This window comes from Urtica dioica, chromosome 11, assembly GCF_054948205.1.
Source record: "Urtica dioica subsp. dioica isolate 48M chromosome 11, U.dioica_male_clone48M_v1_H2, whole genome shotgun sequence".
NCBI lineage: Eukaryota > Viridiplantae > Streptophyta > Magnoliopsida > Rosales > Urticaceae > Urtica > Urtica dioica.
In genome coordinates this window covers 20,684,301-20,710,356 of record NC_142766.1, presented here as the reverse complement: position 1 = coordinate 20,710,356, position 26,056 = coordinate 20,684,301, and the positions used below count along the sequence as shown (strand labels likewise).

The 26,056-nt window shown below is 33.0% G+C and overlaps 5 protein-coding genes across 6 annotated transcripts; all 5 read left to right on the top strand.

The window, feature by feature from the left end:
- Window positions 1–1,218: 1,218 nt before the first annotated feature.
- LOC149382224 (sugar transporter ERD6-like 17) lies at window positions 1,219–5,529 on the top strand. 2 transcript variants are annotated; one of them, XM_089601593.1, is made up of 18 exons: window positions 1,219–1,463; window positions 1,550–1,612; window positions 1,708–1,797; window positions 2,627–2,686; window positions 2,786–2,851; window positions 2,947–3,012; window positions 3,104–3,179; window positions 3,253–3,317; window positions 3,419–3,511; window positions 3,612–3,689; window positions 3,805–3,889; window positions 3,973–4,016; window positions 4,337–4,399; window positions 4,500–4,559; window positions 4,655–4,708; window positions 4,787–4,846; window positions 4,921–5,035; window positions 5,140–5,529. In XM_089601593.1, exons 1-18 carry the CDS (start codon window positions 1,320–1,322, stop codon window positions 5,262–5,264), a joined length of 1,407 nt encoding a protein of 468 aa, XP_089457719.1. In that variant the 5' UTR covers window positions 1,219–1,319; the 3' UTR covers window positions 5,265–5,529. The 2 variants fall into 2 exon arrangements, with proteins under 2 accessions (XP_089457719.1, XP_089457720.1); XM_089601594.1 differs by having other exon boundaries at window positions 1,417–1,463; window positions 1,547–1,612.
- A 3,472-nt stretch (window positions 5,530–9,001) lies between these two features.
- On the top strand, window positions 9,002–13,002 carry LOC149382223 (sugar transporter ERD6-like 17). The gene is made up of 16 exons (XM_089601597.1): window positions 9,002–9,089; window positions 9,695–9,754; window positions 9,905–9,970; window positions 10,055–10,120; window positions 10,213–10,288; window positions 10,373–10,437; window positions 10,513–10,605; window positions 11,079–11,156; window positions 11,258–11,342; window positions 11,450–11,493; window positions 11,633–11,695; window positions 11,792–11,851; window positions 11,948–12,001; window positions 12,380–12,439; window positions 12,650–12,764; window positions 12,866–13,002. Exons 1-16 carry the CDS (start codon window positions 9,018–9,020, stop codon window positions 12,988–12,990), a joined length of 1,182 nt encoding a protein of 393 aa, XP_089457723.1. The 5' UTR covers window positions 9,002–9,017; the 3' UTR covers window positions 12,991–13,002.
- Window positions 13,003–15,106: 2,104 nt separating this feature from the next.
- LOC149382222 (sugar transporter ERD6-like 5) lies at window positions 15,107–18,436 on the top strand. The gene is made up of 18 exons (XM_089601590.1): window positions 15,107–15,360; window positions 15,444–15,506; window positions 15,591–15,680; window positions 15,794–15,853; window positions 15,977–16,042; window positions 16,127–16,192; window positions 16,278–16,353; window positions 16,457–16,521; window positions 16,586–16,678; window positions 16,777–16,857; window positions 16,954–17,038; window positions 17,114–17,157; window positions 17,249–17,311; window positions 17,403–17,462; window positions 17,579–17,632; window positions 17,723–17,782; window positions 17,879–17,993; window positions 18,114–18,436. Exons 1-18 carry the CDS (start codon window positions 15,196–15,198, stop codon window positions 18,242–18,244), a joined length of 1,437 nt encoding a protein of 478 aa, XP_089457716.1. The 5' UTR covers window positions 15,107–15,195; the 3' UTR covers window positions 18,245–18,436.
- A 2,089-nt stretch (window positions 18,437–20,525) lies between these two features.
- On the top strand, window positions 20,526–21,128 carry LOC149382221 (protein DMP10-like). Its single transcript, XM_089601464.1, has one exon. The coding sequence runs from the start codon at window positions 20,526–20,528 to the stop codon at window positions 21,126–21,128; it is 603 nt and encodes a 200-aa protein (XP_089457590.1).
- Window positions 21,129–24,074: 2,946 nt separating this feature from the next.
- LOC149382220 (uncharacterized) lies at window positions 24,075–25,308 on the top strand. Its single transcript, XM_089601171.1, has one exon. The coding sequence runs from the start codon at window positions 24,131–24,133 to the stop codon at window positions 25,013–25,015; it is 885 nt and encodes a 294-aa protein (XP_089457297.1). The 5' UTR covers window positions 24,075–24,130; the 3' UTR covers window positions 25,016–25,308.
- Window positions 25,309–26,056: the final 748 nt, after the last annotated feature.

Here is a 26,056-nt window from a genome sequence, read left to right as displayed (position 1 = left end):
TTTATTAGCACTCTCAAACATGTCAAATACTAAAATTTTATTCATTGATGTTAACAAATTACAATTTTAAGGACGATGAAGCATGTTTCTCATTTCACTTGATTAAATTTCTAATGAATGACAATATACAGAATATGAGAGAAAATGATAAAATATACACTTTAATCTTAATATATGAAAAAAATCATATCATTCCATCTTGTATATAAGCGAACAAAATACTTTTACATTCAAATACAATAAACGTACTCTATACTCTTATCACTGCCTTTTTTGGAGGATGAAACTCCAATAGTCTTAACTAACATAGGGCTCTTGATCTGGACGAAGGTGTTTTTTTTTTCTTCTTCACGTCTTCGTCGATGTTCGCCGAGTTCATCGTCAACGATAGCTTCTTAACTCTTGATAACAACCCGAACTTCTTCAAGTTTTAATAGTGCAAATTAAAAAAGAATGAGGCTCCGTTTAGATGATCGGTGGTTCTCATGAACACTCATAATTTGTGGTATCAATGTTTTACTTTATTTGAAGAGTGAAAATTTAAATATAGATAAATTTGAACTTTTAATAGGCAAAGAGTATATAAAAGAGGAACTCCAAATAGATTATTTTTGGTAAAAGTGACCTCTTGTGACGTTAACAATGGTTCAATTTTCACAAAATGTAAAAAATATCATTATGAAAAAAAAAATCAATTTAAAACTTAATGTAAAATTGAAAAAAAAAACAATTTAAAATGTAAAACATTGTTCACATGAATTGTAGCTCGTTGATGTATAATTTTGTCCCCCCTCAAAAATATCTTTTGAGTTTACGGAAGATATGTATTCTCATTTAAAAGCTGATCTTGACGCCGAACTTAGTTTTGTGGCTTGATCGAGGTCTCAAGCCACAAAATTTGGTAAGTTCTAAAATTATTTTATACATGAATGCGCACCAAAAAAATATTTTAATTCAAAATCTGGTAAATTTTAAGAAAACTGCAAGTTGTTTCTATTTTCTTACAAGAGGAAACATATTCTAAACACAAAAATAGAAATAATGAAACATATATGCTGAGTTTGGTGACCCAAAAAGTACATTTAGATTTTTTTTTTTTCTCCCGACAACTTTGGATTTTTATTAGATATAGTATATATAAATTATAACTATCTTTTTTTTTTACCTATTTTTAGTGGGACAGATCAGATATTGGGAATAATTATTTTTCTTCTTCCATTTTGGTTCGGTAACATCGAATTCACAACCTCTCACATTGTCCATACTTTAGTCTCAACTCTCAGCTAGAAAAATCTGAGAGTAGAGAGATCTCGGAAAACATGGAAGAAAGCGCACTAACAAGGTCAATACTGGCCGATGAGTCAAACTCAAAAAACGACAAACATTTCTCCGGGACTGCCACGGCCGTCGTCGTTTTGAGCACCGCGGTGGCTCTCTGTGGCCCTCTCTCCACTGGATGCGGCGTAATTATACTTCATCAAATCAAACTATTATTATTGTCGTTTTTGCTATTTTTCTATTAAATTGGAACGATGTTGATTCGTAGTAGATCGGATATTCTTCGCCGGCGCAATCCGGAATCATGGAAGACTTGGGCCTCTCTCTCTCCGCTGTGAGATAGATTAATTACTTACACGAATATATTTATTAGTTGTTATTTTTTTAAAAATTATTTTCTATTGAGATTTTTTTTTTTTTTTTTTGCAGTACTCGGCGTTTGGCTCGATGGTGACGATCGGAGGAATGATCGGAGGGTTTATAAATGGGAGACTCGCCGATCGCATTGGTCGGAAAGCTGTATGTATTTTATTTATTATTTTTTTTATTGGACTACCTACTACGATTATTTGTGGGTCCCACTAGCAGCTTGATGGCCATCAATTATAGACTTAAAATTAATAAAATATTATAAAAGGTTATAGTATAAAATTGTGTTTCAGATCTCAACCGACGTGTCGTTTGGTCATTATTCTATCTTATTGCAGCGACATGTGTGGAGCGTGGACAATTTTTTATTTTTGTTTATTAATTGACAATGGACAAATTATTTAAAAGGAAAATACAACTTATTAGTTCATATATTTTATTGGGTTTTGAGACCCGAGCTTTCTCAATTATGACGTTTTCTGATATAAACTCATCTAATCTAATCATGTAACTTTGACTTAGTTTTTTTTAGTGAGGAGTTATGAATATACATTTTTGAATAATCGTAAGATAGACTCTATTTAAATACATAAACAAAATTTTCACTATTTTTTAATGTAAAAAGTTAAATCTGAGATACAAGCACAAATGTTCTTTGAATTTCTAAATTTATAGATCAACACAATTTTTTGGATTATAACGATTTAGTCCTTGGGTTTTAAAATTTCTCTGTCCCTCCAACTTAAGTTGAATTTTGATTATCGATTTCATCCTTAATTTTTTCTAATTTTTTATTTGTCCCTGAACTTCAATATTCAAATGTTTGAGATGATTATTATTGGTATTATCATTGCTTCATATTCCATTTAGTTCTACTTCTAACTTTTTAAGGGATGAACAAAATAACCATGAATCTCAAATATTAAATATATATTAAACTCTATTATGTAATGTTGTAAATCAACTGTAAATGGCACAGGCAATGTGGGTCTCAGAAATATTATGTTTAGCTGGGTGGCTTGCAATAGCATTTGGGAAGGTTCTCTCTCTCTCTCTCTCTCTCTCTCTCTCTCATGATTACCAACCTACTAATTATTTCATAATATTAAAAGAAATTATTATGAACTCTTTGTTATAGAATGCTCTGTCTCTGGACATTGGAAGAGTGCTACTAGGAATTTCAAACGGGCTTATTTGTTACGCGGTAATAATTGCAACAATAACTTCAACAACAAGAAATCTTGTTTATATGACTATAAATATATCCGCTCAACAAATTATTGTTTGCCTTATTATTAGGTACCCGTTTACATTGCAGAAATAACCCCAAAGGAGATTCGAGGAAGATTTACTTCCGCGTATCAGGTTACTAAAACTATTCTATAGTACATGTTCCTGGGAGCTAATTTAAAAGTAAAAACCTGATTTTTTTTGTTTTTGTTCATTTGTCGGTCAGTTGACTCTTTGCTGCGGTATCGCGTTGATGTTCTTCATCGGGAACGTTGTCACTTGGCGTGAATTGGCTATAATCGGTAATCATTTTTCTTTTTGTATTTAATTATATTTAATTAGCGAATTCATTTTTTTCCCTTTAATTTCTTTCAGGCGCCATTCCGTCTCTGTTACATATTTTTGGACTATTCTTCATTCCCGAGTCTCCTAGATGGCTAGTGAGTCCAATTAGTTTAACAAAGAAAAAAAAAACATAGCAAAAATCGACACTTATTTATTTATCTATTTTATAATTATTAGAATTGTATCTTTTTTGAAGGCAAAAGTTGGGAAGCGCAAAGAGACTTTAGCCACGCTGCAGCGTCTCAGGGGAAAGAACGTCGATATCTCCACAGAAGCTGCTGAAATTATTGTAAAATCATTCAAATTGATCTTATTTTTTTTATCATAAACTTGAAAAAAAAAAATTAACGTACATGAATTTTAAATGCGGGGCGTAATATTTTTGACAGGATTATACAGAAGCCTTTCAGCAAGAATCGGACAAAGTTCTTGATTTGTTCCAATGGAGATATGCTCATGCGCTCTCTGTCAGACATCTCAAATTCAGCCATTATAATTTATGAATTTAATTATCAAGAGATGAGTATAATAAATAATTAACTCAAATTTTGTTTTATTTTGTTTTCTATGAGCGCCTCTTAGGTAGGAATTGGGTTGATGGCACTACCACAACTTTCGGGGAATGTCGCGATTATTTCTTTTGCAAAATCAATATTTTCAAGGGTTGGTAAGTATACATCTTTATTAAGAAACTTGCTTCAAACGGGTTTAAAACAAAAGAAATGTTTTTAAATCACATGATTGTTTCAGGTTTTTCAACCAGAATTGGAACGGTAACAATGGCTATTTCCCAGGTAGATCATTATCTTTTCTTTTTCCCTTTGTTAACATATAATTTATTATCTAGCTATATAGCCACTTAAAACATCTAAAATTGCAAAATAGCCAAGATTTTTCTTGAATTAGCAAAATAGCAAAAACTTATTAAAATTCATAAGTACCAAATGTAAAAAAAATCTTAGTTTTTTTTGGTAAGAAACTTAAAATCTTAACTATTTTACTTAAATATGAAATATTTGCTATTTTTCTAATCAATTAGTCTAGAATTAGTATTTTGTCCAAATTTTCTTTATGATAAGGCTGATAGAAAATAATCAACAAAAAAAAATTGCAGATACCTGCTGTGGCAATAGGCGTACTCTTGGCAGATAGATCGGGAAGACGACCTCTTCTAATGGTGAAATTAAACGCGATAATGTTTTCTATCTCTAGATTTTTATTTTGTGTCTAAAGTCATAGGAGAAAGTTATCATGAATGGATATACATTTACATGCAGATTTCTGCAGCAGGAATGTGTTTCAGTAGCGCTCTTATCGGCTTCTCGTTCGTATTGATGGTATCGTTTGATTCCCTTCTACCCAACCTAATTTTTTATACACTAAAGTCACATTATTTATTTAATAACAGTTTTGAGTATTTTTTAACGCGCAGGACCTTAATCGGTGGAGCGATCTCACTCCCACAATAGTGTTTCTTGCTATACAAGTATTATAATTATTAACACTCCTTGCAATTGTAGATAATATATTTTATATAAATTAATTATAAATTTGTATATTTCAGGTTTATGGCATGTCATTTGTAATGGCCATGGCAGGATTACCCTGGGTCATAATGTCAGAGGTATTATAAATTGATTCATGAATGTTCTAAAAATTTTGCTGATCAAATCGATATGCTTTTGTCTTCATCTTTAGATATTCCCTATAAACGTAAAGGGTTCGGCGGGAAGCTTATTGACACTTGTGAATTGGTCATGTTCTTGGATAGTCACATACTCTTTCAATTTCACTATGCAATGGAGTTCTTCAGGTACACTCAACAACAATTTAAATTTTTTTTTTTTTACTTTGTTTCATCTTCTTCAAGGCATTTAGGTAACTTATTAGTGGTTACGCTATATATGTACTATTCAGGGACGTTTTTCATGTACTCGGGCGTTGCTGGTTTAGCTGTGATATTCGTGGCAAAGCTAGTCCCGGAGACTAAAGGAAGGACTTTAGAGGAAATCCAAGCATCCATGTCGCATTTTGTTCGATGATCACAGTTTTTCTTTTGTTGCTGCAAAGAAAGATGCTTTGTGTCTAGTTTCTGGGCATTACTTGGAAGTGAAGCAACCTCGCAGATAGTAATGACCTCGAGATCGACCGTATTTGAATAAAAGTTATTACACATTTGAAAATAATTTGTGATACAATTGCCTCAGTAAAGATTCATTGCAACAATTTTTTTACTATAGTTCAAAATATGATATTATCCCCAAGTGTCTGACATTGTATATTCTAAATTTCTACTTTTTAATAATTAAGAAGATGAGTTTATGGAGTAAAAAAATTCAATTTATATATGTATTATCTAATGATTAAGAAAAAAAAAAACTTTTAAACCTAATAAATATTAGAAAACAATTATGGAAATAGTATTTATTCAAATTTAATTTACTAAAAAAAACAGCCAAGGTTTAAGTTTCTAGTAAAATAATATCGAAAGGTTTAATTTTTTATAATTTTTAGACACGGATATCGGCCAAAGGACACGACTGTTGGTCCAAAACATGCCCGTCCAAAACCGTTGCGAGTGTTTGCTTATGTAAAAAAAAGACCGATGTTACTAATTGACGCGACCGTTGATATGACAAACACACAGATACACAAAAGAGCGAGTGACACTCTTTAAACCAAGCTGCACATGCTTAAATACTTAAAAAATCTAGTTATTTTATAATTATACATTAAGAGCTCTGATATACTAAAATTATTTTATAATCCTATCAGATCTTGTGTTGCATTTTATGTACTATACTATACATGACAGCTTTCATATCGTTGAAAACAAAACCGTTGTATCTAACACGGCTTCCAACTAACCGTTGCGGCAACATCACCTAATACTGATAGTCACCGAACTCGGAAAATTTGTATTTACTTCCAGTTTGTCTCAGTAACACCAAATCCATCATTGTCACTCATTGCACTACTTGTCTCATTCTCAAGAGCTAAAAAGTCTCATATATTGATAAGAGGGATATCTCAAAAAGCATGGAAGAAAACGCACAATTAGTAAGGCCAATATTGGGTGATGAGTCAAAGTCTAAACAAGACCAATCTCGCTCCGGCGCCGCTGCCACGTCCATCCTCGTTTTCAGCACTGCGGTTGCTCTTTCTGGTCCTCTCTCCTCCGGATGCTGCGTAAGCCCTGTCTCATATATATATATATATATATATATATATATATATATATATATATAAATAACTAACTAAAATGTTTGGAATTGCTATATAGCAAACGTTTTGTAAATCTTAGGTAAATAGTCACAAAGATGACGTGACTTAATAAATGGAAGTGACTATTTATCTAAGATTTACGTTTGTAAATATATTAAAGTGACTATTTGATGCAGGCAAAAAAGCTACGCCGTGAGTAACAATTCTAACAGTTGATTCGACGCACAAATATCCGGTTAAAAACCTTCCAAAACCTGTTGATTCAAGACAAAGAATACCAGTTTTTGGGCATCAAATTCGATTCCACTGTTGAAAACAAAATTGAAATTTAGATAGAGGATTTCTTTTCATTCATAAACTGCCATTTCAATACATTCAACTCTATTTATAAAGTCTTACATCAAATTAAAGGGGAATACAAAACATCACAACATTAACAGCAATATTAAATCATGCGCAGTGGTTACTAAAATCATCATTACTTTTTCGAGGGAGCTCCAAAGGCCACGAAACCTTAACCATTACAAACTAGACTTTAATAGCTTTAAGTGGATATGCTATAAGCCCAAATCCATTAACGTTTGCCCATTCAACTTCTCGTTTAAAGTTGGCTGATTGTTTATTTCCAAAATTACATATTATTATGTCCTGCATCACTATTTACCTAAGATTTACGAAACGTTGACTATTTAGTAATGTCAAACTGCAAATGTGGCTATTTACTTAATATATATACAAATAATTAGCTGTTTAGCTCTAAAACACTAGCAATTTGGTTTTAGCCAACCTTTCGTTAATTTCCCGTAAATAGCCATCTTGCTTACGTGACAGCTTATTAATTGAATTAGTTTTACCTTTTTGCCCTTACGCTATATTAATTAGGCAGTTTTTTTTAAATTTCGAATTAAATATTGAAACCGAATAGGGAAGTTTTCAAATTTGAAATTTGAATTTTGAGCAGATTTTGAAAGTTCTCAGCCCATTAATTGTTATGTATTTGGAAATTTTAAGCGTTGACTTTAGGTAATTAGTTTCTTTTTTCGTTGCAATTCATTATAGATAAAATCTGTATATATATTCTTCATTCATTGATATTATTTTGTCTTCCATATATTCATAATTTCCAGAATTTTCGTGCCCAAAATATTTCCAGAATTTTTTCAATATATTTACACGAATATACTGTAAATAGGCTTTCTATTTACAGTGAATATATTTACAGTGAATATACTGTAAATAAGCTTTGTATTTACACGAATATACTGTAAATATGATTTCTATTTACACGAACATACTATAAATATGATATCTATTTACACGAACATACTGTATTACAAAAAAACCATAAACTTCTCTCAGCAAGAAGCTTGTCGATTTGCACATGCGTTCCAGGAACAAGAATGAACTTGATTCCCAGGTTATAAAGGAAAACAAAATTCCTGAGAACCAAAATTAGTCAAGAGAAAAACAAAATCATAGATCGTTGCCTTGAGACACGGGATCGTCGCCGCCACCTTCGTCGCCATCAGCAGCAGCCCTACGCCGCCCACCGCCGCGTACCCCAAAATGGCCCGCGCCTTCGCGCCGTCCACCGCGATCCCCGCGTCACCTCTTCCACAGCGTCCTTCTCAGATTCAAAATCGCCGGCGGGATCGAGGCCAAGCGCGCAGGTGGTGGGATCGATGTGGATCACCTGCGTGTCACGGCGCCCCACTCCCTTGATCTGTCTTTCTCGGTTCTCTTTCTTCTTTCCTCTTTCTTTCTCTCTTAATGATCTTAATTAATGATCTTAATGACGTCCTTAATAACCGCGAGCAGTTATATCAGAATATTTTGTATTAAATGTTTTATTTTCAGCATGTTAATAACCGGAAAGGTTGGGAGGTTATTTTGGTATTTTTATCTATGTAAATAAATTGGGCTGACTATTAACACGAAATTAACCAAATGTTGGCTAAATTCAAAACTGTCTAAACTGAGAGTCTATTTAGCTATATAACCCATATATATATATATATATATATATATATATCACATATTTTTATCAATTAAAAGACCATAAATTACAAAGATAATTCTAATTCCACGGAATTGTGGATAATCGGTTTTTCACCTGTTGCATGCAGATTGTATTTCATTGATTTACTATACAAATCTAAAGAGTGAAGTTAAAAAAAACACGCTTATGAAAAATATGATGGTACAAAAAACAGATCTAAATCTAAATTATTTAAACAAAAAAAACAACAAATATATATATATATATATATATATATATATATATATATATATATATATATTACATGTCATCATAAAATTATTGTAGTTTGTATATTGTTTTTAAGTGAATTAAATTGGAATGAAACTAATTGGTATTAGATGGGATACACATCCCCAACGCAATCCGAAATCACGGAAGATTTAGACCTCTCTGTGGCTGCGGTAAGATATGAAATCAATATACGGGACAGTATTAATTGTCATTTTCTATTATATTAATAATTAAGTTTTCTTTGACAAGTGTTTTTTTTTTGTGTGTGATACGTTTGTAGTACTCAGCGTTTTGTTCTATGTTGACGATCGGAGGAATGATTGGTGGTTTCATAAATGGGAGACTCACCGATCACATTGGTCGGAAAGCTGTAAGTTTTTTGTTTTATAAATTTTGCTCAAATGGTCCCTAATTTTTGCCATCTGAAGCATTTTAGTCCCTACACATTTTATATAAGAATAAACGGAGTTCTAATGTGCATGGCACGTGGGGGTATATTTGCAAAACAAAATATTATTGTGCTGACCATTTGCAAATAATTCAAAACTGTTTTTTATTTTTTCTAATTTTTTTAGGAGTTGTGGGATTTCTCCAAGGGTTGGATGTGTTATACTTTGATCATGTAATTGTCACATTAGTAGTCTGCATTGAATTTAAGTGAGATGTTTTGAATAATTTCTTTTTCACATTACGGTAGATAGTTTTATTTGAAAATTAAAAAAAATAAAGTATGAAGCATAACACTTTTGAATAAGATAAAATTATGGTCGTTGTTTTTTTTTTTTTTAAATCTTTAGCAGTTTATTAATTTTAAACAAATCTCGACTATTTTATAATTTGTGTTTAGTTTCAGTTAGCTATTTAGCTAGAACACTTTTTTTTATGTTAAATCATTCATTACCATAAATCTCAAAAATCATAAATATATTTTATAATATATGTTGTAATGTCCTAAATAAAATGTAATTGGCACAGGCAATGTGGGTCTCAGAAATATTATCTTTAGTTGGGTGGCTTGCAATAGCATTTGGGAAGGTTCTCTCTCTATTCTCTACCCCATGATTACCAACCTGGTAAATATTTCATTACATATTAAAATGTGCTTTAATATATATATATATATATATATATATATATATATATATATATATATATATATATATATATATATATTCTTTGTCATAGAATGTTGTGTGTCTGGACATTGGACGAGTGCTACTAGGAATCTCCAACGGAATTATGTGCTATGCGGTAATTGCAACGATGACTTCAACAACAAGAAATGTTGTTCGTATGACTTTTGTGCTCAACAATTCATTGTTTGCCTTAAAATAGGTACCAGTTTACATTGCCGAAATAACCCCAAAGGAGATTCGAGGAAGATTTACTTCTGCGATTCAGGTTAATAATACCATAATATTTGTACTAGCTTAGGAGCCAAGTCGAAAACGAATTGGATTGATTTTTTTTTGTTTTGTTCATTTGTCGAACAGTTTACTCTTTGCTGCGGTGTTGCGTTGATGTTCTTCGCCGGTGATGTTGTTACATGGCGTCAATTGGCTCTAATCGGTGATCGTCTTTTTCTTTCTATACTCTGCTTAATTTATCAAATTTAATTAGCAAAATGAATTTATTTATTTAAAATTCTTTCAGGCGCTATTCCATCTCTGTTACATATTTTCGGATTGTTCTTTGTTCCCGAGTCTCCTAGATGGCTAGTGAGTCAATATTTTCGATACTTATGTTTTAAATCTTATGATAATTATGAGAATATTTAGTGTCTTTCTTCGTAGGCAAAAGTTGGGAAGCCCAAAGAGACTTTAGCCACGTTGCAGCGTCTCAGGGGAAAGAACGTAGATATCTCAACAGAAGCCGCTGAAATTATCGTAAATTGATTAAATTCAATATGTTTTCATAAATTTTAAAAGGGAAAAATATCAACAGTATCTCATGTGTTTAATCGAAATACGCGGTTTATCCTCTCAGTTTCTAGAAATATGAGATATCTCTCTTCAGTTTAATATAAATGACACATATCTCCCCTAAATATATATATATATATATATATATATATATTTTTTTAAAAGAAGTTTTGATTTTTTTTAATAAATATTTATTTTATTAAGGATATTTTAGGAAGTTAAAAATTTTATTTTGTAACAAACAAACGAAAATGGTGGTATTTGCGATATAACATATTTTTAGGGAAGATATATGTAATTTATATTAAATTGAAGGGAGATTTATGATATTTCTGAAAATTGAAGAGATAAATTGCACGTTTCGATTAAACATATGGATACTGTTGATATTTTCCTATTTAAACAAAAGAGTAGGAATTAATTAATGTTTTTGACAGCATAATACGGAGGCCTTTCAGCAAGAGCCGGACAGAGTTCTTGATTTGTTCCAACGGAGATACGCTCATGCGCTCGTTGTGAGACATCTCAAACTCATACATCATAATTTATGAATTAAATCATTAAGTCAAGTCTAGAACCAATAATTAACTCATTTTTCACAATTAATCCCTCATAGGTTGGAATTGGGTTGATGGTACTGCAACAATTTGCAGGGAGCGCCGCGTTCCTTTCATACACAGAATCCATATTTTCAACCGTTGGTAATCATATTTTGTTCTAGAAAATCTTTGCTTCAAACTCTCAAAAATTGAAGAGGCAGAAGAAGAAGAAGAAAGAATGTCTTATAAAACCTAATATCGCTTTTCAGGTTTTTCAACGACAGTCGGAACAATTACAACAGCTGTTTCCGCGGTAAATCATCATTTTCTAATTTTCTTGTTTAATATATAATTTGTTAATGCTAGGTCAAAGGTGGAAGAATAATATTGCCAGACACTTATAAAGAACACATTGCTTAAATACCCGACCGATAATGTAATTAAAATTGCAGATACCGGCTGTTGTAATAGGCGTACTCTTGACAGATAAACTGGGAAGACGGCCTCTTTTAATGGTGAAGATACTTTCGTTGTAGATTTTGATTTTTTGTCTTCAGTTGCGGAAATAAATAAATAAAGAAATTGGATAGATAATTGCAAAAAAATTGCAGATTTCTGCAGCAGGAATGTGTTTGAGTTCCGCTCTCATTGGCTTCTCGTTCTTACTCATGGTATCAATCGAACCGATTCTCTATGAAAGTTGCGTACATTGTTTATAAGATTCTTGATAAGATTATATATATAGCTTTGAATTTTTTTATACACAGGACTGGAATTACTTGAACGATCTGACTCCCACAGTAGTGTTCATTTCTATTCAGGTATTATTGTTCAACACATGAACTGATGATCATTTCACATTCTTTTGCTAATATATAGAAAAAGGGTGATTTAGTTAAATAGACTTAAAGTAAGAGATTTGTAAATTAGTCAAAATTTGTCTAAAATTAGTGAAATAACAAAAATGTGTAATAATCAAGTTACAAAAACTTTTTCGACCTTAGGATTGATTTTTTTTTTAAATGATTTGCTTATAATAATCGTCAAAAATGGTAATCTTAGTGTCAAAAATATTTTGACAGCGTAATTTGACTAATTTGTTGAAAATTTGAAACTTTTAATCAATTAATTTCAAATAATTATTTCGTATAATTTTCCATTATTGTAAACAATTTAAAACATAATGTTATTATGTTCAGGTGTATGGCATGTCAAGTGTAATAGGCATGGCAGGATTACCTTGGGTTATAATATCAGAGGTACTATATATATAAATACATAATGTATTTATACAGTTGATCTCTAGCTAAAACACACAGACAGTAAAGCTGACTATATCAGCTTATGCTGAGTCACTGTCAATTTTATTATTGTTAGCGACTTGCAAAGTTAGTTAATCAAGTTTACTTCGTGTACGTATATGCATCACTTGAATGTAATCACTTGAAGTTTATATGTATATTTTTCAGATATTCCCTGTAAACGTGAAGGGTTCGGCGGGAAGCGTAACGACACTGGTTAATTGGTCTTGTTCTTGGTTAATCGTATACACTTTCGATTTCATTATGCAATGGAGTTCTTCAGGTACACTCAGTGAAATTTGTTTGATATATTTATCTATGTTGTTTCTTCTTCTTCAAGGCATTTGGGTAACTTAGTGGTTACGCTACATATGTACTATTCAGGGACATTTTTCATGTACTCGGGCGTTGCTGGTTTAGCTGTGATATTCGTGGCAAAGCTAGTCCCGGAGACCAAAGGAAGGACTTTAGAGGAAATCCAAGCATCCATGTCGCGTTCTCGTCGATGATTTTAAATTTCTTCTGAGTTTGGTTGCTTGACATTTAATTTTTTTTTTTTTTTTTTTTGCATAATCCGACCAGACATTGCTTGAAGTGAAGCAAATTAAGTTAGAGAGAATAATAATGATCTTGAGAAGCAGTGATCTGTTTAGTCGTCTTCGTATAAAAGTTATCCACATTTGTAAATATGCATTAGTTACTACTGTTTTTTTTACTATGCTCCGATAAATCATATATTAGATTCTATTAGCCCTTATTTTCTGACAATTTTTTATAGTTCTATAACCATATAGAAAGCATAATAGCCATTGATTCTATAGTTAATTAGTAACTGATTTTATTAATAATAATTAATTGAAATATTATATTTATATATATATATATATATTAATACTAATATACTATATTTACATATTATTATTATATTCTAAAATTAAATGATCACATATGATATGACTTTTATTTTAAGCTTGATGAGTAATTATTATACTGTTAATTGATTCTATAGTTAATTAGTAACTGATTTTATTAATAATAATTAATTGACATATTATATTTATATATATATATATATTAATATCTAATATATTATATTTACATATTATTATTATATTCTAAAATTAAATGATCACATATGATATGGCTTTTATTTTAACCTTGACGAGTAATTATTATACTGTTAACTAATTAGATGACAAATTTAAGATCTTACAGTAATTATTCTTTACCAAACAATTAATTTTTTTATGTATATATTTTTTTAGCGTTGAATGTTGATACTAAGTAAGAGAAATAAAGAAATAAATAATAAAGAATAAAGAATAAAAGTATAATTTCCGATCATTAACGATCAAAAACTTCTTGTTCCGTTAACGATCGGATGTGTTTTGCTTCGAAATTAGAGCACCGATACCGCCAGATGTCCAAGGCTAAGAATAAGCTTTAAAAAACAAATAATTTTCCTATCAAAATACATTAATATGTTTATTCTTGTAATTGGAACATTATTCGGTCCCTTTTGTCATTAGTGAGTAAGAACAAATTAGGACACGTGAGAGACACAAGTAAAGAGAAGAACTTGATATATTATAGATTAAATGACATAAATGCCCCGTGAACTACAACCTTTATAAAAACGTACCCCTTATAATATAAAAACTTGATTTTTCCCCTTCAATATAATGTTTTTTATTACACCCCTTCCGTCTATTCTGAGAGCAACCCGTCAGCTAATTATGCACGCTTTTGTCACGTAGCTACTTGAATGAGGGGTTGTTTAGTAAAATCCACATGTTATTTATTAACAAAAATAAAAAATTACCAAGACATAACAAAACAAACAGGTAAAAAAGAAAAGAAAGAAAGAAAGAGAAAATAAAAAGCGAGAACTAATTAAAATCGACATGTCAGTTAACTATGCACGTTTGATGACGACGATTATCTGCTCCGCCGAGTCGAGGAGGGAGAGACCACCGGAATCTTCCGACCCATCCTCGTCTTCCTCGGCAAAGAAGTCGACTTTTGAAAGTGATAGTGAATTTCTGAAACATCTCGGAGATTTGTTGAGGGGGTTTCGACGAGCCGTTGATTTTGGCCATGGTTATAGCTCCGACTCTGAGATGGTTTTATCTTTGCAATCAACACTTGTACGAATCAAGTACCAAAAACAAAGAGTCGATTCGGTGAACTTACGTGAAGAAGAGGCATCGGAAAGAGAGCGGGAGAGAGGAAGAGGTCATCAACGGAGCTTGGAAAGAAGATTGATGTAATTGGGAGAGATGCTATGAATTCCCGAAAGAGAGCAACAATTGAGGTTCGTCGCTGCAGATAATGCTCTAAAAACTCCGTCGGGAAGCTCCGTTGAACTCGTGGAACCCTTCCTCACTTTGCCGTGTGACAACAAAGATTGAGTTTTTATATTATAAGAGACACGTTGGTACAAGAGCCTAATTCAAGAGACATTCATGTCATTTATTCCTAGATTATATTAATCTATAGAAGACCAAGACCAACAAATCTCAACGACTCCCATAAAATAAAATATAAAAAAAATTAAAATAACAATCTCAACGACTACAAGACACACAAGTACCGCCAAAATTCCAACCCATTTGATTTATTTATTTGATTTAATATGTGTCATCACTTCCTGTTTTTCTATACTGAATACAGTGTGACCTTCAGCAAATAATTCGGAGCTTTCATTCCAACAAATGGCCGACGAAAGCATCGAAGAAGGAGAGCAATTGGAAAGTCCTCTTCTCGAGACGATCAAAACCAGTCACAACAACCACCATGGATCTTCTTCCTCTGCAACACCCATGCTCGTCTTCACAACCTTCGTTTCGGTGTCCGGATCCTATGTGTTTGGTTCCGCCGTAAGTATTCTACTCCCTCCATCCTGGCCGTCCGATCGAAATTTAGGAAACGATGATCGTTCTTATTGTGCGTGGTGTTTCAGGTAGGGTATTCCTCGCCGGCGCAGATCGGAATCGTCGACGAATTAGGTCTCACTGTAGCACAGGTTGGTTAGTCATGGCAATTGAATTTCATAACTCATTATTTTTTTTTGTTTGTTTATTGGATTATTGTTTATTTCATGTAACAGTACTCACTTTTTGGTTCGATATTGACAATCGGAGCCATGTTCGGCGCTATAGCAAGTGGAAAATTAGCAGATTACATTGGCAGAAGAGGTGTAAGTACAAAAAAAAAAAAAAAAATCAATTTAATTACTCTTGTAGCAGATTTGCAATGCCTTCAAAATTCAAATTGGCTTCTTTACTTACTTGTTTCCAATTTTCTGAGCAGACGATGGGCGTTTCAGAGATATTCTGCGTTGTGGGATGGCTTTGTATAGTGTTTTCAAAGGTTTATAATACTTAGCCATGCTAATATATATATATATATATATATATATATATATATATATATATATATATAGATATGTAAATTTTCAGTTTTTCTAAGTGAAGTTTATGTTTTTGTTGGAAGGTTGCTCTGTGGCTTGACATTGGAAGGCTTCTAGTGGGATATGGAATGGGACTTCTCTCTTATGTGGTAATCAATTTTTTGTATTTTAATTTGTTTCCCAATTATCCTCAAGAAAGTAAGTATTATGCTTAGTTTCTACAAATTTCTCAGGTACCAATATATATAGCCGAAATAACGCCAAAGAATCTCCGAGGGGCTTTTACAACAGTTCATCAGGTAAAAAAAAAAAGAAAAAAGAAAAAAAAAGACAAGGTATATTTACTTAGTACCAACTTCTATACTGAATTTTTTGATTTTGTAGCTGATGATATGTTGCGGTTTATCGATGACATACCTAATCGGGGCTTTTGTGAACTGGCGTGCTTTGGCTCTCATTAGTAACTTTTTTATTTTTTATTTCTCCTCTTCTTCTTTCTTTTTTCACTCTGTTGAAAGAAGTCATTTCGGTAACGGTTAAATCATATTCTTCAACTTTACCAGGCATAATTCCGTGTCTGATACAGCTCGCAGCTTTGTTTTTCATTCCAGAGTCGCCAAGATGGCTGGTAAGTCACCTCTATATATCTCTTCTCCAAATTGTCCTTTGAACTAAATCACATGGTTTTGCAGGCAAAGATCGGGAGAGCGAATGAATGCGAAGCCGCTTTACAAAGACTCAGAGGAGAGGGTGTAAATATTTCTAGAGAAGTCAACGAAATCGAAGTAAAGCTTCCAACTTTAAAGACGATATGTGTGTGTGTGTGTGATTTTTCTTTTCGCGAGTACTAATTCTTCGGCTGTTTGCTTTGAAAATGTCAAAGGAGTACACAGAAACGCTTAGAAAACTCCCCGAAGCAAGCGTCCTCGGGCTATTCAAGCAGAGATACGCTCGCTCGCTCATAGTCAGCCATTTTTTCCCATTCTTTCTTCTCTTGGATTAACTAAGCCGAGAGCCATAAATGACTTGAAAAGCCTTGTATCAATGTGATGATGATTAGGTTGGAGTGGGATTAATGGTGTTGCAACAATTCGGAGGAGTGAACGCCATTGTGTTCTACGCAAGTGCTATATTCATATCAGCTGGTACACATGTTTGACTGATTTTCCTCACTCCTTGACCCGTTTTAACTCTCGTCTGGTTTTTGTTGAACATCACAGGGTTCTCTGGTAGCATCGGGACTATAGCGATGGTCGCTGTCCAGGTTCGTTGTAAACAACTCTCAGTTAATTTATCGTGATATCAATCTCGGGAAATTTGTAATCAAAACCAGAGATATCTGTTCTGTTTCACAGGTTCCAATGACCGCATTGGGTGTCGTTTTGATGGACAAATCCGGACGAAGACCGCTTCTTCTCGTGAGATAAAAAAAATTGAATTTTTTCGGGTTTATGGGTGCTTCGTAGCCTAATTAATTAACTATCAAATGGTTTTGTCGCTTGCTTTCAGGTCTCTTCTGCTGGAACATGCTTAGGTTGCTTTCTTGTTGGGTTGTCATTCATCTTTCAGGTTTCGTTTTTCTATTCAGAATAATATAAATTAATAAATATATATATATATATATATATATATATATATATATATTCATGTTCTTAACTGTCATTAAAATTGTATATTATGTTCAGGAACTTCAACAATTCAAGGATGCCACTCCAATCTTGGCACTTTCTGGTGTATTGGTAACTGAAATTAGCCATTAATTAATTTACCAAAATATTTTTATCAGTCTTATTATCTACATTAATAATGGCTCAATCCTTTGTAACCAGATATACACCGGATTTTTCTCGCTAGGCATGGGAGGAATTCCTTGGGTTATAATGTCAGAGGTGAGAATTCAAAGGCAGCCTAAGTATCGAATTTTCCTATTCTCCATCAAGAAAAAAAATAAAGTAATGAATTTTGATTCATTTTACTATTTTCAGATATTCCCAATAAACGTGAAGGGCTCGGCGGGAAGTCTAGTGACTCTGGTTAGCTGGTTAGGTTCTTGGATGGTCTCATTTGCTTTCAACTTTCTCATGGACTTTAGCTCAGCAGGTAACATTTTTATTGATCTACATTTTAAACAAATACAGAACATTACGTGTGTTTCTATATTCGGTTTGGAAAAATTGTACACAAAAGAAAAAATTGTTTTGTTGGTGATCGCTTGTGCAGGGACATTTTTGACATTCTCAATCATATGTGGATTGACCGTCGTGTTTGTCGCAAAGTTGGTTCCTGAGACGAAGGGACGAACACTTGAAGAGATTCAAGCATCATTGAATCCTATTACTGCAAAGAGATAAACTGATCGATCTTCACTAAGATGCAATATTAACTTGACCATTAGTTTGTATTGTTATTTCGTAACTATGTAGAATTAAATGTGTTGTCATGTGGATCCCTAAATCGTTTGTTTTATTAATTTGTTGCAATTCCCAAAATTTTCCATTGAACTTGAACATTTTTGGTACAATTTATGCCCACACTTTACATACGCCCGAAGGATTGAATTTGTTCACAATAGAAAAAGGGGAGTTAGCTAGTCATATAGTCCATCAAACGCCTAGCTAAATTATTTAAAAAATGAAGAAAATAACTAAAATTAAGACATGACGCATGCATCATGCATATAATGGAGACGTGCACATATTGAGCTATTTCTTTAATTATTTAAATAGTTTGACTATAATTTTAATGGATGTTAACTATTTGACTGGTTGATATAGTTTCTTCTAGAAAAAAATTCTCTAAAAATAATTATAAAAAAATAGATAATTAGTGACTTTTTTTAAACGCCATAATTTGTTTATTGTATGTGCTAGACTACAAACTTAAGGATGTATTTTTTTTCTTCAGGGTAGACTAATTTGTAAATTTTTAAAGTAAAATCAAGAGAAATTTATGATGGTTTATATTGACTTAATAATTTTACCGAGTGTTCTCTTGTGTTCTCCTATTTTTACGGCACTCTAGTTATATAACTAAATAAAAATATAAGATTTTCAAATTAGCTCTAAATTATTATAAAACCACATTGAAATGACATAACTATCATACTTAAATTTATGAGTAAAATAACAAATAACTTGAAAATAGCAACAACAAAAATGTTGTCTTTTAGATTCTCAAACTCAAATCTTTATAATATAGAGCAAGAAATAAAAAATAATTCAGAAATAATAATCAAATATTTCAAAATCTTCTATATTTTGCTCTTTGAAATTTGTAATTCTAAAGTCATCCCAATATTATAAACCAATTTAAACCATTGTTGAGTCATAATTCGTAACTCGTTTATAGTGGTTTACTTTGGTTAAAATTTCCCAAACACATCCTGAAAAAGTACGAATTTTTTATAATGAGTACAAATATTACAAAGAAATAAAAGAAAGATATATATGTGGAGATGAGAGATATCCAACAGATTGAGTTTAAAGAGCGAAAAAATCGAAAGCACTAAAACTCGGCCAAGAACACAAACATTATATATATATATAAGTTTTTTTTATATTAGTTTATATCTGTTAATATCGCATAAAGTAATTTCTTATTTATGTTTTCTTAATCTATGGGTTATTTTTTTTTTATTTGAGAGAGAGAGAGAGAGAGAGAGATTTGATATACTACGAGCTACATGTTTTGTTAGTAGGTATTTTTTTTTACTACGATACTAGACACACAAAAAAAAAAAAAAAAAAAAAAAAAAAACAAACAATAGGCGGATATTTAATGATCATAGGTTTTGGACAGATTTAACTAAATAAGGGTTGGCTTTATGTCCTGAGCTTGTTATAACTTATAACTACATTGGTTAAAATAACTACTCAAATTAAATGTTTAATCATATAAACATGGGACATGGTGAAGAACAAGACATATAGAAAGATCGAAAGAGCACGCTTATTCAAAAAAAAAAAAAAAAAAAAAAAAAAAAAAAAAAAAAAAAGATCGAAAGAAAAGCCTGTGGCTATTGGAAAACTTAAGGTTCTTAATACCCTTTTCTGAATATTTTTTCTATGAGGTATACATCTTGTCGTACCTCTAACTTCTTGTCGTTTTTTACACACTTGCTCAAAAGCATGACGATATTAGACCTAAACCCTTAAGACTCAAACTTTCCCGATCTTGACTTCCGTCCACTCAAACCCCCATGTGCCCCAACACATGAAGTCGGAGTTTTAGTCATATATATATATATATATATATATATATATATATATATATATATATATATATGTACTTGAAACTTAGATAACAAAATATCCACACACACAAAAAAAAAAATGGCAATTAATTACTTAAAGAAGTCTCAATCGAATCCAAACAGTTTTGCATGGCACACACGAAATACAACACAGTACGCCACATTTGTATAATACATTAGGTCGACAAAAACACGAGTGCCAAAATTGCAATAAACCCACAATACACCACATGGATTTAGGCCCTCCTCACTTATAAGGTGTCCCTAACGCTATCATAATTAATAACACCTCACAAACTCTATCTCTATCTCGCTCTCTCTATAAAAAACCCTAGCAGTACTAACCCTAACCCTAACACAACTCTGAATACATATATCTTATGGCGCAAGTAAGTATTCCGGCGAGAACAAAACGGTACTCGAACCGGCCCGCGGGACCGGTCCACCAAACCCTAGCCAGCGCGGCGAACCTCGCAAACCTCCTTCCGACCGGGACGGTCCTCGCTTTCCAGACCTTTGCTCCGTCGTTCTCGAACAACGGACTGTGTCGGAGTCCGAACAAATACCTCACCGCCGCTCTGACCTCCGTCTGCGCTCTCTTCTGCCTCCTCTCGTCCTTCACCGACACCTTCGTCGACGCCAACGGAAAGATTCACTACGGCGTCGCAACTTTCTCTGGTCTCTATCTCTTTGACGAAGCTGACGATGACGATGATGATGATGATGGTGATGGGGGTGAGAAGAGAGGGGATAATTTGAAGAAGTTTAAGCTGAGGTTCGTTGACTTGGTCCACGCGGTGGCGTCTCTGGCCATGTTCTTGGTGTTCGCTCTCAGTGATTCTGATGTTCAGAGCTGTTTCTTCTCCGGCGCTGGATCTGAATGGGACTCTTTGTTCATGAACTTGCCTTTGGGCGTTGGGGCTCTCTGTAGCTTTCTTTTCACTATATTTCCCACTACTCGTCGAGGTATTGGGTTGAACTAAATAAATAAATATATATATATATATATATATATATATGTGGGGTGTTTAATAATATAATTATGGTTCATATATTAATATCGCCCTCGGTGATAAGTATAATTCTAATTTGTACGTGCTGAATCATGTTATGAATAATAGTATCAAATAATTTATTATACGTTTGAGTCCTAAATTCGACCATTTTAAAAAATACTTAAAAAAATGCAAAGAACAATATTATTAACTTACAATGCAAGAATTACGTTAATTTAATCGTTAGATTTCACTATTAACTCAAATTGAGATTTATATATTTACCATTTTGAAAGAGGTTAGTATAAATTATGTATATTGACGCTTATAATATAAATAGAGAAAAAAGAAACTATGGCTTACCGTTATAAGACTAGAATTCTCAAACACCATCAATCTACGGTACAATCGTCATAGTCTTCGTAATCCGGATGGATTACGGATGAATTAAGCTCCACTACTCAAACTCAATGGTTGATACAAGTAGATCTTAGTCCTGGTTCTAGAGAATATATGCGACCCATTTTTTTATGTCACTAGTTCTTAACTAAACGGGTTAGTTAAAGAAATGTTAATAATAGGAAATTAAGCTAATTATATAGATGGGCCATTAAGGAGCGAGTTCCACCTTATATCATAACTGTCAAAAGCAATATATATCAGCGGTTGATTTCAAGTATCACGTAACTTAGTTTTTTACTCGCTAACCGTCACTTGTTTGATAAATATTAATAAAAAATAATAATAATAATCACTCCACGAGTATATTATATATAGAGAGAGACAACTCAGACAATCTGAACTGGGAAAGTTGTACTATATACGAAGAGCTATTTTTTTTTTTTAAATATATACGTAGAGCTATATAGAGTAATATTCAGCACCATGAGATTACTGTTTGGGCCGTGGGCTCTAAAAGTGAACCACACGTGTGTAGTTTATTAGGTCTCATTACAGTGGTTGAACTTGAAGAGCAGCCCATGAGAAAATTGATGATCAAAGATGGCGTGTTTGATTTTTTAGTTCGTGGCCGTGACGTTTTGTGAGCTCGAGATAGAGAGATAAGATGTGTGTGGCTTTCCAAAATGCAAAGACAAAATCCATGCAGAAATTAATATATCAACGATTACCACCACGATGTGCTTGCTTGAAACGGACTACTCATCCTCATCGACTCGACCATATTATCACACTTCTCATCGATCACATATAAAACAATAATAATAATAAATTCATTTCATTATTGGCACGGCTTTTCACAAACTCCAACCCCTCTTGCTCCAATCACATTTCTTTATATATATCTAGGATCAATAGACAATAGCCAAACTTTGATCAATAAGAGCGTGAATGACCAATTCCTTTTTTTCATTCCATTGATTCATGCAGGGACATAAATGTCTTGTCTACCTAATTGTGTGAATGTGTGACCGGATCTTAAAATAGCATAATATATGAACATGCAATACTTAACATCTTTTCCAAGATCAAACCTAAAAGACAAGTATAAAACCCAAGAATATACAGTCTTATAACTCAAGACATGCAAGAGTACTAGGAACATGATTGAGCTTTCACTAGTGTAAGGCATCTATTATGTGTATTAGCTAGATCTAGATATGTTAATATTACTATCTTTTTAAAAAAAAAAAAAAAAAAAAAAAACTAGTTCTACATAAATTAATATTGCTATCTTCATCACGATAGTTCCTATTAGAAATATATTTGGCATTTTAATTTAATAAATTAAAACTCTCATTTCCCAAGTCATTAACTGCAACAGATCTAATTATAGCGTATTTGCTACCAGTAACCGATATAAAACATTCTAGAGAAAACTTTACATTAGTTGACAGTTAATAGTACAATTTCCAATGAATTATGTATTAGAAATATCCCCACATTTTAATGAACAATCAACGTGTGAAAAATAAAATCATATATGTGGAATATTAAAAAAAAATAACACATATTATATACATATATATTATTTGGTGGAACGACATGCATACGTAGGCAAAGTAACGGTCCTATAACAAATCAGGAATTCAGGATAATTTATACAGATAATTGTGGCAGCTAACGAAAGCAATCTAGATTCCCTATTTATGCAATGATCCAAGAATATCCTTACCATGTCAGCAAAAATAATAATACAATCCCAAACTGTCCCCCACTTTTTTTTCCGCCAAGCACGAGTCAACTAAAAAGTGATAATAACATCCTACAATTTAGCCACACACTCACCAGTACATATTTCAATAAATATAAACGCAACATATATATGCACAAATAGTAAAGTACCAAGTCTTAACTTTTATCTTTTTTTTTTCCGTTGTGGGGCTTCAAGTTTCAACGCAAAATCGAAATTATCCAAATTAACGCAGCACATATATTTACGTATTGGATTGCTATCAACGACTCTCAGTAATAAACAATACTTGCGTAGAGCAATTTTAAGCTGTAAATTGTGATTCGACGGTTAAGCAGTGATAATAAAACAAAAAAGGACCAAGAAGTCCCCAATCTTCATCATTTATGAGATAGAGATAAAAGAGAGAACATATTTATATATATATATATATATACATATATTATGTATGTATATAAACAAAATACAAAAAATCATGCATAAATTTAAAAATATTCAAATTGTGGAAGTGAAGAAGAACAAAGGAAAAGTTAAGAAGGAAATATATTGAAGATCCGATCGAGAGACACTAGTATCTTCCTCTATCGCTCCACCTCATTTTCATTATTATTTAATTAATTAATTAATTCTCACACAACTTTCTGCCTCGCTGGCACTTCCTTGGCCATTCCAAATTTCCACATCTACCCTCCTCCGTCTCTGTCTCTATCTTTGGCGTGAGGATATTATTTATACCCTCATCTCCCAAGCTCTACACTTTTATCACCGTCCTATATTTTAAAAAAGAGAAAAAACAACAAAAAGGGCAAAAAGAAATAGAGAGTGATATATAATCATTATGTTGATGACCCTTATTTCTCTACACTACACATTATTAGCTCTATGCGTTTCTTTACCCTTATTTCTCATTCTGATTCTCAACATCAGATTTCTCTTCGCTCCGATCATGATTAGCTTCTGCAGAAAGAGCGTAGACTCTCTACTCTCTCTCACCACCACCACCACCGCCGAGACAACTCGTCAGCAGAGAATCGTAAACCCTAATTATAATAGTCCGACTTCGTCCAGAGGCCTCGTAGACCTCGTTACTCCGGCGTCCGCCGGGGAATCCTCAGGCGAGCCGATCTGGTCCGACGCCACCGTGGACGGCCTTGATTCTTGCACGGAGAGTCTCGGCTCCGAGAGCTCCGAGGAACGCAGATCCGACGGAACCACCGGCGATTGTGAAATTTCATCGCCGCCGGCGAGCAGCATTGCCGGAGAATGGAGGAGAGCAGCGAGGAGGCGATCGGCGACGACGGAGAAGAATCCGCCGCGGCGGTTTCCTCCGCCGCTTCCTTCGCTTGATCGGAACGGTCATCCGAGCTTCTTTCTCCGGCCGGTGAGGAAGGACGGAAGGTTGGAGCTCACGGAGGTGAAGATCAATCGGCCGGAGATTCTCCGCGCTTCCCGCGAAGACGGACGGCTCAGATTGCACTTCGTCGTCACCGGGGAAGAAGACGGAAAAAACGACAACAAAAACGTTACGAAAAACGACATGGAGTGTATTCAGGAAGATCGGGAACTAGTTCATCAAGAAGTTGATCAAGAAAGGTTAGGGTTTCGGAGATGTCACGAGGAAGCTGTGAAACAAAACCCCATTCATCATCATCGCAACCGTAATCACCGGAGTCAAAGTCAACAGCTCTGGAGACAGCAACAACGTTGCGTCACCACAACGTAGATATGACGCCACTGCCACGTGGCATAATCACAGAGACAGAGAGAGAGAGAGAGAGAGATGGTCGGTTCGTGTGCGGAAATCCCGACGAGTCTTCTTGAGACTATACAGAGTGGATAACGGTGGAATAAGAAAAATAAAAATAATAATTCAATATGTGACAACAGAAACAGATAATGTTTTTGAATCAAAGCTGTACTTGACAGCGCAAACAATGATGATCAACAATTTCCAATTATATACATGTATGTGTGTATATGTGTGTACATAAAAAAAATAAAAAAAATCCGAATAAAATATCTGCTGTTTTTTTCCATCATATTGGGATTAATTCATTGGCTTGTTCTTTGTTACGCATTTAATTAGATTATGATCAATTCAACTGGGAATAGTTGGACTTTCTAGGTTGGCGGAGAAGTATATATAGTATATTGTTTTATTGTAACTAATTGATTACAAGTTACAACATGTTTTGTCTTTCTCTTTTCCTTTCCTCGTTTCCGTCATGGTTATCCTATATATATATATATATATATATATATTCGAAAAATGTATTCTGATAAATATAATATTTAATTAGAGGGTTTGAGTATTTGAACAAGTCAAATAAAGTCTTTGATACATCGCAAATATACTTCTTCAAATGTTTGTTATGGAAGCCTTTTAATAATTATAATAATATCACGCGAGTTAAAACTTAAAAGACGTAAAACAAGAAAGAAGAAAAGAGCTATACGTACGCATAAATATTCTACCATTATCAATGATTAAATATATAATATATGCTTATGATTGATATATCAATTGTATAAAGTCTTTGTACGTAGTTAGATGGAATAACTCATCCACCAATTATTAGCTCTAATAGTTAATTAATTAAAACAAAAGTCGCGCATATAAATTAAAATTATTTAAAGAGCCCAATAACTGAATCCCGTGATAGTTTAGGGGTTTGGTAAACAATATGTGTTACTCTGAAGTCAATAAGAGACTCTTTAACTTTAACTACAAAAAGTTAATAGATAGCCATATCACGAGCATAAT

Excerpts from the sequence above, each read along its gene's own strand:
- LOC149382224 (XM_089601593.1), top strand. The coding sequence starts at position 1,320 with ATGGAAGAAAGCGCACTAACAAGGTCAATACTGGCCGATGAGTCAAAC. Across the intron at positions 1,464-1,549 it reads CTCTCTCCACTGGATGCGGC|ATCGGATATTCTTCGCCGGC; the intron begins GTAATTATACTT and ends GATTCGTAGTAG. Across the intron at positions 4,400-4,499 it reads GAAGACGACCTCTTCTAATG|ATTTCTGCAGCAGGAATGTG; the intron begins GTGAAATTAAAC and ends ATTTACATGCAG.
- LOC149382223 (XM_089601597.1), top strand. The coding sequence starts at position 9,018 with ATGTTGACGATCGGAGGAATGATTGGTGGTTTCATAAATGGGAGACTC. Across the intron at positions 9,971-10,054 it reads ACGGAATTATGTGCTATGCG|GTACCAGTTTACATTGCCGA; the intron begins GTAATTGCAACG and ends GCCTTAAAATAG. Across the intron at positions 12,002-12,379 it reads TAGTGTTCATTTCTATTCAG|GTGTATGGCATGTCAAGTGT; the intron begins GTATTATTGTTC and ends TATTATGTTCAG.
- LOC149382222 (XM_089601590.1), top strand. The coding sequence starts at position 15,196 with ATGGCCGACGAAAGCATCGAAGAAGGAGAGCAATTGGAAAGTCCTCTT. Across the intron at positions 15,507-15,590 it reads TAGGTCTCACTGTAGCACAG|TACTCACTTTTTGGTTCGAT; the intron begins GTTGGTTAGTCA and ends TTCATGTAACAG. Across the intron at positions 16,354-16,456 it reads GCGTGCTTTGGCTCTCATTA|GCATAATTCCGTGTCTGATA; the intron begins GTAACTTTTTTA and ends CAACTTTACCAG.
- LOC149382221 (XM_089601464.1), top strand. The coding sequence starts at position 20,526 with ATGGCGCAAGTAAGTATTCCGGCGAGAACAAAACGGTACTCGAACCGG.
- LOC149382220 (XM_089601171.1), top strand. The coding sequence starts at position 24,131 with ATGTTGATGACCCTTATTTCTCTACACTACACATTATTAGCTCTATGC.